This window comes from Neofelis nebulosa, chromosome 6, assembly GCF_028018385.1.
Source record: "Neofelis nebulosa isolate mNeoNeb1 chromosome 6, mNeoNeb1.pri, whole genome shotgun sequence".
In the NCBI taxonomy this organism is placed as follows: domain Eukaryota; kingdom Metazoa; phylum Chordata; class Mammalia; order Carnivora; family Felidae; genus Neofelis; species Neofelis nebulosa.
The window spans coordinates 141,062,203-141,077,443 of record NC_080787.1 but is presented as its reverse complement, the minus strand read 5'-3'; the positions used below and the strand labels follow the sequence as shown (position 1 = coordinate 141,077,443).

Below are 15,241 nucleotides of genomic sequence, written 5' to 3'. Positions count from 1 at the left end.
CCAAAGCAGGCTCCAGGCTCTGAGCTGTCCACACAGAACCTGCTGCAGGGCTCGAACTCATGAGAGGTGAGATCAGGACCTGAGGTAAAGTTGGGACGCTTAACCAACGGAGTCACCCAGGCACTCCTCTTATCAATGTTTATATCCACCAATCGTGGATATAAAAAAAAGTGCCAGAAAACAGTGGATATGGTGACAGAAAAAAACACAAAAGCTCTGTTGAAACTATTCAAATGTATTGTCTCTATTTAGAACTAGAAGATGTTGGAGGAGGCCCCTGGTATGAACTGCCATAGTGAACTCGCATTATATTTATCACTTTTCTTTATTATTGATTATAATCCTCTGCAGGACACATCTTTATCATTGTACTTTCGTATCATACACACAACCCTTTATGCAAATGTCTAAACTTTGTTTTCCTAGTCATAATCTTTTGAATTTGGGGAATATAATATGTTGGGAATACCACATGTCATGTATCACCTTCAATCAGAGCACCTTGGAGTCAGAGGCATTAATATTTCTGCGGAGAAAACTGTTAATTTTAACATTGGGTGGGATAAAGATTATAAATAGCCTCTTCTCAATTCAGGGGAGGTGTGTTTTTTTTCTCCCCACAAAATGATTTTATTAAAAATTTATGAAATTGAGGCCTAAAGGTTCAAGGCTGATATATCTGTTACATCCTCTCTCCCATATCTCCATCCACATGTGATTAAAATTCTTCCGTTATTGTATTGGGAGAGACTGTGGATAACAGCCTGGCACATTAGCTGATCTATGTGTCCTTAGAAACCCAGCCATATTCAAGTACCCTGCCCCAAACAAATACATTAAAATTCTCTAAATTTTTAAATATATATTTTTTTATATTTGGCTGAGTGACATGCTATATACTTTTCCTGGTCTGACAGTGATAAAATGTTTATAATGAATGTTAAATGTTAAAATGTTATAATCTTATAAATAAAAGGTTTAATGGTTAAAATTAAAATGCTATAATGAATGGTTCAGGCTATATTTTTAACTAACCAACTAAAGCCAATCAACTATTTTTGTTTTATTTTTTTAGAGTTCTGAAAAAAGTTTTTTTTTTTTTTTTTTTCAACGTTTTTTATTTATTTTGGGGACAGAGAGAGACAGAGCATGAACGGGGGAGGGGCAGAGACAGAGGGAGACACAGAATCAGAAACAGGCTCCAGGCTCCGAGCCATCAGCCCAGAGCCCGACGCGGGGCTCGAACTCACGGACCGCGAGATCGTGACCTGGCTGAAGTCGGACGCTTAACCGACTGCGCCACCCAGGCGCCCCTGAAAAAAGTTTTTTTAAAGGGTTAGAATATAGTAAAATAAACCAAATACAATTTTAGGATATATATACCCTCTACCCGCTCCCCCCCCCCAACCCATTCTGCACCACATAAGACATGAATTTCCAGATTTGAATGACACTGTACTTTGCCACTTCTTAAATAGATGTATCTTAGTGTAAAGGATTTCGGCTTAAATATATATATATATATAAACTGTGGGAATAACCCAATATGATAAGGACTTTTTGGAGTAGTTAATTGAACAATCATAATTCATTAAAACATATATATATATATATATATATATGTATATATATATATATTCACTTAAAACACACACACACACACACACACACACACACACACACACACACACCTTCAAATATTCATACCAGTTTATTGCCATTGTCATCCATAGATGAAAAGGGCATAGTTTAGGTCACTGATTCTCAACTGAGGTGATTTTTCCCCCTTAAAATAATTGGCAATGTCTGGAGACGTTTTTAATTATCACAATTTGTTAGGGGGGTGCCATAGGCATCTAATGGGTAGATGCCGGGGATCCTAACCATCCTATAATGTAGAGCACAGCCTCTCGTGGCAAAGTTTGATCTTGCTCAAAATGTCAGTAATGCTGAGGGATGAGAAACTCTCACTTAGGAGCTGAAATAATTATTTTTTTCTCATCCTTTGTGCCTTAGATTCATAGTGAGATAGTACTAAATTTCATAGAAGTAGCTTTAATGAAACAGGGCTTTCAGAATCTGGTCATTGGTTTCACATAAAAGAAATACAATTCCAATTCCAAAAATCTTAAGAGCAATATGTCTTTCTTGACATTTGCTTTACAAAAATTGAAGCAATGATGAGAGCACTCAACAGAGGCAAAACGCCCTAAGAATCCTCTTTACTCCTCTTTTTCCTTAAGCCCACTCTTCTGGTAGCTGTTTTCCTTCTCCTCTCCTTTCCTTCTGTGTGTCCCTGGTTAATCTATGCTTAACCATGCGGAGAATAACTTTGCATGCCTTGTTCTTTGCCACTTTTTTCTCTTTTACTCATCTGATAAGAACATCAAAGGCCCAGGAAGTGGACCCAACCAAGCAAGCCTAGAAACCTGTTGTAGAAGACAGAGTGACCCGGGGAGAAAAAGGAGGATTACTTGTGTGTCTATCATGCAAGTAAATGCCTTTGTTTTAGTTAGCTATTGCTGTGTAACAAATCACTCCAAACTTAAACTGATCATAATCCACTTTTCATAATCTGTGGGTTGTCACACTAGTTCACAGTTAAACATGGATGGTTTCCTAAGGACCATCTTACATATATCTAAGACAACGTGCCAGGCAGTGATTTAGTCTCTTGGGATATAATGATGGGGAAAGTACTTTCTTGACATGAAGAATGTCTGGGTGTGGGAGAGAGGAGGTGACAGATGCATCAACCTTGAATCTTCTGGTCTCAGTTTGCTGGCTTCATCTGGGATGAGTTCATCTGCAGGGTTGGCTGAACTAGCTCCAAGATGACCTCACCCATGTGTCTGGAAGTTGGTTCCGGCTATATGATAGGGCATCTCAGTTCTTCTCCACATGGAATCTTGTCCTCCAATATAGACTTCTTTCCTTACATGGTGGTTTTAAGGCAGAAATCCAAGACAGCTAAAACAAACGGCAAGACTTCTTAGGCCTAGAATCAGATGAAGAAAGTCATTTTTGCTGTGTTATTGATCAAAGCAAGGTCAATACAAGATCAGATTCAAGGAGGGGGAGATCAATTCAACCCCTTGATGAGAGGAAAGACAAAGTCACCTTGTAAAAGAGGATGCATATTGGAACCAGAGGATTTTGTGGTCATAATTTAAAGTCTGTCCTCTGGTCACTATTATTTATATTCTTTCCACATTAGAATACATTCACCTCCTCTCAAGGCCTCGGAAATCTCATCCAATGATGTCAACAAACTTCAAATCCAGTGTCATGTGATCTGCATCTTGTCATTTGTCTGCATACAAATGAGGCTCCTCAAGTATAATTCTTCTAAATCCCCAGGCCCATGAACTAAAAAGAGAAGCGACTGCATCCATTCATCCAAAATGCAATGATGACAGAGGAGCCAGGGCCATTGCAGTAGATGCCTCTGTTCAAAGAAGGGAAGAAGGGAAAAGAGATAACAGTCATGGTCTGAAATAATTCTGAAATCCAGCCAGGCACGTGTGGCTAGTCCCTTTAATCCAGGGGCCAGTGACATTCCCTGTCTTTTTGATAAGAAGTGGTTCATGTTTATGGATGATTGCCTTCTTTTTAAAGAAAAAATTTTTTTAATTTATTATTTTTTTTAGAGAGTAAGAGTATGAGTGGGGTAGAGGGGAGAGGAAGAGAGAGAGAATCTCAAGCAGGCTACATGCTTAGCGTGGAGCCTGAGGCGGGGCTCGATCCCATGACCCTGAGATCATGATTTGAGCCAAAATCAAGAGTCAGATGCTCAACTTACTGGGCCACCCAGGCGCCCCTGGCTGACTGTCTTCTTAGCCTTCTTCCTCATCATATTAAGTGTGGTTCCAAAGTCTTGTCTTCATTTTGAACTGTCCCGTCCCTTTAGTACAAGGTGGTGGTGTTTTTGCTTAGCAGATTTGTTGACTTCCTAAAAATCTGCTTGGAGTCATTCTGTGCTACTCAAACCCCAAATTTAAAAGTTTTTGGACCATAGGTAAAGGCTCTGTGGTCAGTGCCCTCAAGCTTCTTAGAAGCTGGTTTATCTAGCTGAGAAGGTCATGTAGGCACTACCTTAAATCTTTCTGGGTTCTTTTTTTTTTTTTTTTTTTTTTTTTAATTTATTTTTGGGACAGAGAGAGACAGAGCATGAACGGGGGAGGGGCAGAGAGAGAGGGAGACACAGAATCGGAAACAGGCTCCAGGCTCCGAGCCATCAGCCCAGAGCCTGACGCGGGGCTCGAACTCACGGACCGCGAGATCGTGACCTGGCTGAAGTCGGACGCTTAACCGACTGCGCCACCCAGGCGCCCCTAAATCTTTCTGGGTTCTTAACAATGCAGCTTCCGAGTGTCTGCCTCTTGATTTCAGCTCATGTCATGATCTCACTTTTCATGGGTTCGAGCCCCATGTAGGTGCGGAGGCTGCCTGGGATTCTCTCTCTCCCTCTCTGTCTCTGCCTCTCCCCAGCTGTGCATTCAAACTCTTTCTCTCTCAAAATAGATAAACGTCAAGAAAAACAAAAACAAACCAACAATGGGTCTTATAGTCACGCTCTTGACTTATTGTTATCCTAAAACCATGTTTTACTTTGTAAATATTTTTCCAGGGAATGTCATACTTTCTAATCCAATGCAAATGAAAAAGGGCCTTCTTTTTTTTTTTTTTAATTTATTTTTGGGACAGAGAGAGACAGAGCATGAACGGGGGAGGGGCAGAGAGAGAGGGAGACACAGAATCGGAAACAGGCTCCAGGCTCCGAGCCGTCAGCCCAGAGCCTGACGCGGGGCTCGAACCCACAGACCGCGAGATCGTGACCTGGCTGAAGTCGGACGCTTAACCGACTGCGCCACCCAGGCGCCCCGAAAAAGGGCCTTCTTTACTTCATCTCTCTCTCTCTTCCAGTATCTCAGAAGAAGCCAGTTGATACTGTCAGCTTTCTGCAAGGAAATCTCTCTAGTGAATGCACAAGTTCAAGTTGCTGCAGATGACAGAGTAGACAGTACATAAAATACACGTGGCTCTTCTGATCTCTGAGAGCAAAGTCTGCTGTCCTTTCCAGCCTCCTCCCCACCTGGTCCCAAGGCCAACACCACATGTTTCAGATCTTTGTTAGAGCAGCACTAGATTCCCAGTAGCAGTTTCTGTTTCACTTAGTCTTTGCTAAACCACCACCAGAACTTAATGGCTTAAAGTAGTAACACATTATGGTTTCTCATGTTCCTGTGGGTGGGCTGGGTGTTTCCTGCGCTGACTATGCCTGAGCTCATTTGTAGAAATGCATTCCGCTGGAGCATTAGCAGGAATGGTAGGTCCACTGACTTGGATGGCTGCTAACGGTGCTAGCTTGCACTTGGGGCGCCTCGGTTCTCCTCAACATGACTTTTTCCCGCTAGGGTGCTACGGCGGCTTCCTTGTGTGGTGGTCTCAGGGCAGAGCTCTCTACGAGCCAACATGGAGCCTTTTCAAGGCCCAGCCTCAGAAGTCCTATAAAATCATGTCAGCCATGTTATGTGGTCAAAGCAAGTCTCAAGGCCCATCTGGACTCAGGGGGTGTGGCATCCACTTTGTGTCCGCAGGAGGAACAGCAAAATCACATTGCAAATGCTGTGATAATCCAAATGAGAGGAATTTGTGTAGGTATTTTGTAATCAGCCATAGCCTGATTTTGTAAAATTTTTTTTCATTTATCCGTTTAATTTACCAATGTAAACATTGGATAATTATAAACGTTATTTCATTATGTTGAAATAGTCAACATACCTTGGACCCTACCCCTGTATAACAAAGTTAGTGATGATTTTAGTAACTGTAGATACACAACTGGGATCATATGATTCTGATCCCCAACCAGTAATTTGGTTTCGACCATCTCATTGTGGCTGTTATTTAGTTAATAATGATTACATTGTTACTCTATGCTCTTGTTGTTTTTCTGTCTGTAGCCCCGTCATCTGGTTGTGCAAAAAGTCCAATCTACTTTCTACTTGAAAATTTCTTTCCAACTTTTTACAGAGGTAAATTCTTCTGCAGAAGAATTCTTCTGCAGAAATAATGAAAAGCTTTATTAGGTATAATTAGGAAATTATAATTAAAAATTTTTGTTTTAAATTAGCATTTATATTTTCAGGTAATGAAAATCTGTAAGACGTTTATTTAAGTCATCATTGTCATTCATGCACCTAAAGAATAGAATGACAACCTGCAAAACACAAACAAGTTAATCGTAGCCTATTGCAAGTTATCAATGTATCAATATATGATACATTAATATTTTTGTCAAAGATTGCAGTTTCAGACCTGACAACTTTATCTACTTATTTAAGCAGTTTTACTTGTTGGTGTTTTCTTTTTTTTTTTTTTAATTTTTGTTTAACGTTTATTTATTTTTGAGAGACAGAGAGAGCACAAGTGGGAGAGGGGCAGAGAGAGAGGGAGACACAGAATCTGAAGGAGGCTCCAGGCTCTGAGCTGTCAGCACAGAGCTGGATGTGAGGCTGAACCCACGAACTATGAGATCATGACCTCAGCCGAAATCGGGCACTTAACTGACTGAGCCACCCAGGCGCCCCTTTTGTTGGTAATTTTATATTAAGATGATATTAAGGATAAATATACCCAGGAATTCAGTATTTTGATCTTTATGATTGATCATGACTGATGAAAATAAACATCGTTATGTGAGTACCCATTTATGAAATGCTCTCTCTCTCAGAGATAAGTTCTCATAGAAGATTTGTTACATACAAAGAACAAGCTGAGGGTTGTTGGAGGGGAGGTAGGTGTGGGGGGGATGGGCTAAATGGGTGATGGTCGTTAAGGAGGGCACCTGATGGGATGAGCACTGGGTGCTACTCCTGAAACCAACACTACACTCTATGTTAACTAATTTGAATTTAAATAAATATATTAAAAAATATTTGTTAAATACATTGAAATATGCCAATTTCAATTACGTTTAGTATTTTTATTTTTAGTTTTTAAGTTTTAGTATTTTTAAAGTCACCGTCTATTAGAAGGACATTGGCATATATTTTAACTTTTTAAAATTTAAGTAATGCTATTTAGAAGCTAATGACCATGGACCTCTGTCTCACAGTTTTACATATTATGTATGGTAAATTCATTATCTGTGGACTATATTTAATAAAAACACAACTAACATGTTTATAGGCAGCAACATTTTCATGATTGATTGCAAAGGCTCCACATAATCTAGGCCACTTTTTACTGTGGTCTCTTTGCTTGCACATACATGTGTAAGTCGCTTCGGACGAACTACAGTTGTGCAAAATCAGCAAGTCACTGTTACTATGACTTATGACTCACCAGGAGGAAAACCGTTGACTATACTCAGGTGTGATAGTTTGTTAATGGTCAGGTTTAATCACTGTTGCCAAATTGGGCCTCATTTCTGCATGTGTCATGATCTTATCCTGAAATGGCAAAATACCTCAGAAATATGTAACAGGACAAAGAAATCTAGAAATTGAATGTCAGATCCTGCTCCCTTTATCTTTCACTTGTTTCTAGAGAGCGAAAGCGCCTTGGAATGTCAGGATTATTTCTTATAACATCACCAGGGCCATGTTTGTATAATAGCCTTCCTACAGAGACCTCTCTTCAGACCTAGAAGCTTCCAACTCCTTAGGTCTCTCAGACCAACTGCCTTTGAAACAGAACCAGTGATGGAAACCTCCAAGGTGAAGCACTTAGTTTTCATACCTACTGGTTTGGTTTGTTTTTGTTTTTGTTTCTGTTTTCTTTTTACCTCACACAGTCTGGCCTCGAGGAAGGAATCAAGGTTCAAATTTAGAGAAGAGGAGAATTGGAGCTGCTTCTGCCCAGTCATACATGGATCAAAACTTGGCCTTAAATGGGAGGCTGTTACGGGTTCCTAGCTGTGGGGCACCCGCCTCCTCCTCTTTCTGGCTTCTGAAGCCTCCCCTCGCTTTTGAGCGGACACCACCGCCTTCTCTAGGCATTTTGTGATGCATTTGCAATGCACCAGAATCCTCATAATTGTCTCTCTGGAGCCTGCTACTTCTCTTTCCCTCCTTGGTGAGCGGCATCATTATCTAGTTGCTCTTGATAAAAAAAATACAGTCAGCACCCTTAGCTCCTGTCCATTTCCAATTGCTGCCCTGCAGCCATCTCACTTACCTTGTTCATCCTTGTTAAAAGAATTCATCACTTTCATCATGCGTTCTGCTAGTATAATCCCAAATATCCTCCCTGCCCCCAGCCTCTTCCTCCTCCAAGTACGCTTCTACACTGCCACTGGAGTACATACTTCTGTGTCTCAGGTCTCGTGAGATCATGTCTTGGTCCTGTCCAAAACCGTTCGTGGCTTCCCGTTGTTCAGAAGATGGAGACCAAACTCCGTGGCAGGTGATTCAAAGGCTTTAAGAACCTGATTGTTACCTGTTTTCTAGGCTCACTTCCTTCTTTATCCTTCTCAAACCCTCTCTGCTTTATAATTCAGCCGTAACAGATTTTTACTGTCGCTTTAATACATCATGCCATGTTTTTAAGAGACTGCCGCCTTCTCCTAAAGAGCTCTCTACCTGCAAATTTCTACTTAGCTGCTGATGTTCTATGTAACCTCCTTTTTTAGCTTCTCTGACTCTTCCAGCCTGTGCCATTACCCTGTATGAGAACTAGTTACTCCTGTATTGATGTTCCCTCAACATTTTATATGTTCCTCCATTATAGTAGCTGACACATTGCTTTGAGCTATTATTTCCATATTTGTCTTTTCCATTTATTACTAGTTCCTTAGAATAGGGCATGTTTCTTAGTCTCGAGCACTTCCTTGACAAATGCATCCATTCATTTCTTTAGTAATTAAATCATCTACTATGCAATAATGAAGAAGACAGTGATGGATAAGTCAGATGTGGTCCATGCCATATAATCTGAAACTTAGATTCTAATGGTGGAAACAAATAGGTACCCAAAAGATGATGGTACCAATACTGATTTAGATGAGCACCAATACTGATAACGGCACCAATACTGATTTAGATGAGATATTCAGGAAATAAAATCCACAGCAGTTCCTTATGAGTTTGTTGGGTGGGGATGAGGGTAAGTAAAGACCCAAGGAGGACCTCACACTGACTGGTTTAAGAACTAGGTGGAGTTTAGTTTGTATTAATAGATATTAAGGAATAAAACTCTAAAAAAAATTTTTTTTTAGATTTATTTTTATTTTTTATTATTTTTTTTTTAAATTTTTTTTCAACGTTTTTTATTTATTTTTGGGACAGAGAGAGACAGAGCATGAACGGGGGAGGGGCAGAGAGAGAGGGAGACACAGAATCGGAAACAGGCTCCAGGCTCCGAGCCATCAGCCCAGAGCCCGACGCGGGGCTCGAACTCACGGACCGCGAGATCGTGACCTGGCTGAAGTCGGACGCTTAACCGACTGCGCCACCCAGGCGCCCCTTAGATTTATTTTTAAGAGAGAGAGAGACAGAGTGAAAGTGGGGGAGGGGCAGAGAGAGAGAGGGAGACACAATCCGAAGCAGGCTTCAGGCTCTGAACTCTCAGCACAGAGCCCAACGTGGGGCTTGAACCCATGAACCGTGAGATCATCACCTGAGCTGAAGTCAGCGGCTCAACCGACTGAGCCACCCAGGCGCCCCAGGGAATAGAACTTGTAAACAGGATTAACTTCTTGTTCTCTGTGATTCCTAGAACTGGAGAACTGAGTTTACATGTGTGACAGAGTTCTCTGCATTTACAACTAGTATACATGTTCACCTAAATGTCTTAATGCATTACTCTTTTTACAGTTTTGTTGGAAATATTTAGCATGCATACATATGAACACTTGGTAAGACCTTATCGTGTTGTTCTAAAAAGCACAAGATAGAAAAATCACTATAAGGTTAACAATTAAATACATTTAAATAATACTCTATTAAATATAACTACTTATACACAGGAAGAACTATAAACCAATATTGTAGAGATTAGTTCAGTGCATCATCAACAGCTTTATAAAGAAGTGTTATTGTTCATAATGCTGTTTTAATGCAGTGTGGTAGACATTCACTTCATATTTCATAATACTTCCACAATTTAAACATTTTATGCCGTTGTTATCAGATTTAACTACAAAATCCTGGACTAAATTATTTAGATTTTTATATCAAAAATGAGTATTTGCTGACATGATGAAGTTTTAGGAATTTTTCTTTATTTGGGGAATATCGTAAGTAAAATCAGAAAACATTTAGTTAGAATTCAGTTGGCTGTGTCTGCAAATATAAAAAGTAGATTGCTAGAACCCAGTAAACTGCTTTTGCAGCTGTAATATAAAAGGAAACATGTAAAGAATTTGACACTTACATATATACAATGAATGCTACAAAAAAAAAAAAAAAAACAAAAAAACAAAAAACCAAAACCAACAACCATAATTTGGGCTTTCTAAAAAAAGACCTTTTTTGCCAAAGTCTAAATATAAACTCAGAGATTTACCATCAGATGAAACTGGTACAATAGCAGTATTGTTCCGTTAAAGGTGAGAGTAGTAAAAATATAACAACTTAAAATCAGGAAGTAATGTCAATAGTTTATTACATAAATTTCTAACTCATACACTAACACTGTGCTCATTTAAGATTTTAAAACACTGACATCTTGTAACATTAATAGAATTGTGTATAATCTCAAATTGAGTTTAAAAATTTATATACACTGTAACTGTAGTCTATTTTAAACCTAGAATTGGATTTTATATATTATGGATAAAGTCCTGAATTCTATCAAATCTGGTTTGATTAATTAAGATTATGCTGCTGCTGCATGACTTTATTCATAGAAGCTAAAGATTTTAAGGTCAAACTCAAATTGGTTTAACTATGAATTTATCATTTTAATCTGATGAATATTTGATATGACTAATATGGTAATTCCCATGCTATCCTTGGGCAGTAGTATGATGGTGTAAGAACCTGACTGTGGAGACTAAAGCTTGGCTCTGCCTCTGGGTGGCTTTGGTAAAAAGGCTTAACGTCTACGTGCCTTGGTTTTCTTGTAAAATGGCATTTGTAACAGTTCTTGCTTGAAGACTTACTTGTTACAAGAAGTAAATGAGTTAATATGGATGTATTACATATGGTATGTAATAATTTATTATTAAATAATTAAAATATAATGGGATCATTAGAGAGAGAGGAAATATCAGTACCTGGGTACACATGACACTAATACAATACTGTGTGTTAATTATGCTGGAATTAAAATTAAAAAAAAAAAAAAGAGAGAACACTTCTGAAGAATAAACAATACCGTGACTTTGCCAAGAGTATTTCTTAGGGAAAGGACATGTTAATAATTTTGATGAAAGGATGATTACATATATATAGATTCATCCAGAGTATTTCCTTGCTGAGTCATTGCAAACCGACCAATTAATAATTACTTTGATTCACTGGGGAAATAACACTACTAGAAATAATTAAAAGCATTTGGAACCAGAAGATGAATTTGCATTATCACTTCCCATACTGCGTATAAGAAGATGTTAAGGGGGCGCCTGGGTGGCGCAGTCGGTTAAGCGTCCGACTTCAGCCAGGTCACGATCTCGCGGTCCGTGAGTTCAAGCCCCGCGTCGGGCTCTGTGCTGACCGCTCAGAGCCTGGAGCCTGTTTCAGATTCTGTGTCTCCTTCTCTCTCTGCCCCTCCCCCGCTCATGCTCTGTCTCTCTCTGTCTCAAAAATAAATAAACGTTAAAAAAAAATTAAGAAAAAAGATGTTAAGACATTATGACTTATCTTAGAGCACAGAATTTATATATTTTAGGTGACAACAAGCTGCTTTGGTGCTAATTGTTTCACTAGCATTTGCCAAATCTGTCACATTTTTGATAAAATAAATTATTTTTCATTTGTTTCCTTTATACCCTTCCTTGGTCAAAAGTAAATACATGTTGAAATGATATTTTTAAAATTTGAACTAGAGCATGTCAGTTTAGTATTTTAAAACTTATTTTCTATAGTTTCCAGTAAATTCTGTTTTTTGCTCTACGTTTAGTTGTCACCTAATCCTTAATATAATAGGCCATTCATATCATGAGGCCTAAAAATAAATATTTTTGTCAGAGTCAGATGTATCAGATACTCAAATGAAGACATGTAATACAAAACATAATAAAGCAAATTAAATTATTAGAAGTAAGCTTTCAGCGAAGTTTGACAGGACCTTGTCAGGGAGTCATACAGTTAATTCCATTACATTTTTCTTTTTCTGAGAACTCAGAGTGGCTGTATTTCTAGTTTGTTTTGTAGTTAAATTTGAGATTTTATCTGGGTTTTCCAAAAAGATATGGACAGAAATATTTTTATTTTTTAATGTTTATTTATTTTTGAAAAAGAGACAGAGCACAAGTCGGGGAGGGACAGAGAGAGAGGGAGACACAGAATTGGAAGCAGGTTCCAGGCTCCCAGCTGTCAGCACAGAGCCTGACTTGGGGCTTGAACTCATGAGCCATGAGATCATGACCTGCGCTAAAGTTGGACGCTTAACCCACTGAGCCACACGGTGCCCCTGGATAGAAACCTCTCATCTTCTTTCAAACTCAGCCCTTTAAACATCCCATATAATTCTTAAGTTCTTTACAGAAAGAAAGAAAGAAAGAAAGAAAGAAAGAAAGAAAGAAAGAAAGAAAGAAAGAAAGAAAGAAGGGAGGGAGGAAGAAAATAAATATCAGTGCCTGGTACAGAAAAAGTATATGTATTATTATTTGTTTTTGTATGTACTTGAAAGTTTTAGAAGTGCATGCCTAAAGTACATTGAAGATAATGGTATTCTGCAAGTTCTTTGGATATATTCAAAATTTCTCCAAATTAAAATGTTACTAATTTTCTTCATTCCTTCATTGCACAGTATTTTTTTTCTCATGTTTGTAGGCATTGGGAACAAAGTTACTGTTCTCATGGGGCTTATATTCACATAGGCAGTTAGATGTTCTCACTTGAAGCCCAGAAGAGGCCAGCTCCAGCCATGTGGATCTGGGCACACCAGCCCTCAAAGGGCAAGGAATTGAAATGATGTCTTGTTCAACTGTGTTCCTCCCAACATCCGGTCTAGTGTTTTATAAACAGTTGACACTCGGTAGATGTTGTCGGAATGAATAGAATTCACCTTTTCTTAAAAAGGGGTTAAACTGGCCCCTCCCTCTCTGGCCTTCCTATCTTTATGCCTCTAATTAACACCTTCTTGGACCCTACTTCTTTTTGCATCTGATGTGAATCTTCTCTTGGTTCATAAGAAATTACCACAAACGGGACGCCTGGGTGGCGCAGTCGGTTAAGCGTCCGACTTCGGCTCAGGTCACGATCTCACGGTCCCGGAGTTCGAGCCCCGCGTCAGGCTCTGGGCCGACGGCTCGGAGCCTGGAGCCTGCTTCCGATCCTGGGTCTCCCTCTCTCTCTGCCCCTCCCCCGTTCATGCTCTGTCTCTCTTTGTCTCAAAAATAAATAAACATTAAAAAAAAAAAAAAAAGAAATTACCACAAACTTAGCATTTTAAAACAGTTTTCTTTTATCATCCTCAAAATTGGTAAGTCAGGAGGCCATGCACAGCTTGGATGCGTTCTCTGCTCAGGGTCCCGCAAGTCGGCCAGCAAGCGGACAAGTCTGCCATGTCAGCTAGATTGCATTTTTATCCAGAGGCTGAGATAGGGAAGAATGCACCTTTGAACTCATTCGGGTTGTTAGCGGAACTCATTTCCTTGTGGCTGTGTGACCGAGGTCCCAGCTGCTGGCTGACTTTTGGCTGGAGACCACCCTTCCCTAAAGGCGGCCTGCCCTTCCCTGTCACACGGCCCCCTCCATGGTCAGTTCACAACACGGCTATTTGCTTCCTCCAAGCCAAAAGGAGAATCACTCCAGTTGGCCAGGATGGAATCTAATACAGAGTCACATGTCTATAGGTGTGACGGCCCGTCGCCTTTGCCATATTCTGTTGGTTAGAAACAAGTCACATGTACTGCCTGTAGTCTGCCTACACAAGGGTGTGAACCCCAAGGGGTGGGATCTTTGAGGGTCACCACAAGAGTGTTCACCACACTCCCCATCTGGTTACGTCCCTGTAATGCCTCACATACACAGTTCTATCTTATGACATTACTGTAGAACCCTCGACTATGCACCTGCCCTTGCTTGCTGTCTCCACTTCTAGCTATTTCATGGCGGGGACAATGCCCTGTTGTTTTCTCTCTATCTCTTTGCACCTAACATAAAACTTGGCACTTGGTTGGTCTCAGTGAACTTTTTCAAACAGCTGTATTGGGGTATAATTGTATAGTAAACTGTCAATAAGTGAATGAAGGTTAACATCGGGCTAACATATTGAAAATTTTGAAGCATTTGCTAATAATGTTTAAAGGAATAGTCTAGGGGCGCTTGGGTGGCTTACTTGGTTGAGTGTTCGACTTCAGCTCAGGTCATGATCTCACGGTTGGTGAGTTTGAGCCCCATATTGGGCTCTGGGCTGACAGCTTAGAGGCTGGGGCCTGCTTTGGTGTCTCCCTGCCTCTCTGCCCCTCCCCCACGTGTACTCTGTGTCTCTCCCTCGCAAAAATAAATAAAAATTAAAAAAAAAAATTTTACGTAAATCGGAAATAGTCTACTTGGAGTTGGACTGTCCCTTCCTTCAAGACAACAATTGGCAAAATGGGTTAGAAAACAAAATAATATGATTATTTCTAGAGTTTGTAACTGAATGTTTTTTAGGATATGACTTCACGGTATACTGTGTTACCTAACTAGATTTGTTTTTTTTCTTCTAGATGAGCAAGAGATAGTACAAAAACGTACTTTCACGAAATGGATCAACTCGCATCTGACCAAGGTAAAGGAAATTACCCAGAGTTCTATGTTTACTTGGTTGGAGCTGATAAATCACTGAATGCCAAGTGTAACAAAGGAATACTCTTGACGCTCTTGTCACTAATACTGATCAATGATATCGGCAGTTCTGTCAGCTTAAACGTTGCCTACATGTGGCATTTGCTAACATTGCTTCTGAGAAGAAATGAATGGGCAGCTAGAGTCATGAGGTCAGTTCTTCATGTCAATGCTATGAATTCTGATGAAATGTTTTGTTCAGTTATTTCTTCTGTAATAATGTGTATGCCATATGAAAAGGAGAATTTGTGAGGTGACTGGGTGGCTCAGTTGGGTAAGCGTCCGACTCTTGATTT

At 39.7% G+C, this 15,241-nt stretch overlaps 1 protein-coding gene across 20 annotated transcripts in view; it reads left to right on the top strand.

Moving 5' to 3' along the window:
- Nucleotides 1-15,241, top strand: part of SYNE1 (spectrin repeat containing nuclear envelope protein 1) — a 490,159-nt gene that overhangs the window by 68,915 nt on the left and 406,003 nt on the right. For all 20 annotated transcript variants that reach the window (XM_058735689.1, XM_058735694.1, XM_058735678.1 and 17 more), the window contains one exon: nt 14,828-14,889. In XM_058735689.1, coding sequence (XP_058591672.1) covers nt 14,828-14,889 — 62 coding nt within the window. The remainder of the gene's footprint in view (nt 1-14,827; nt 14,890-15,241) is intronic.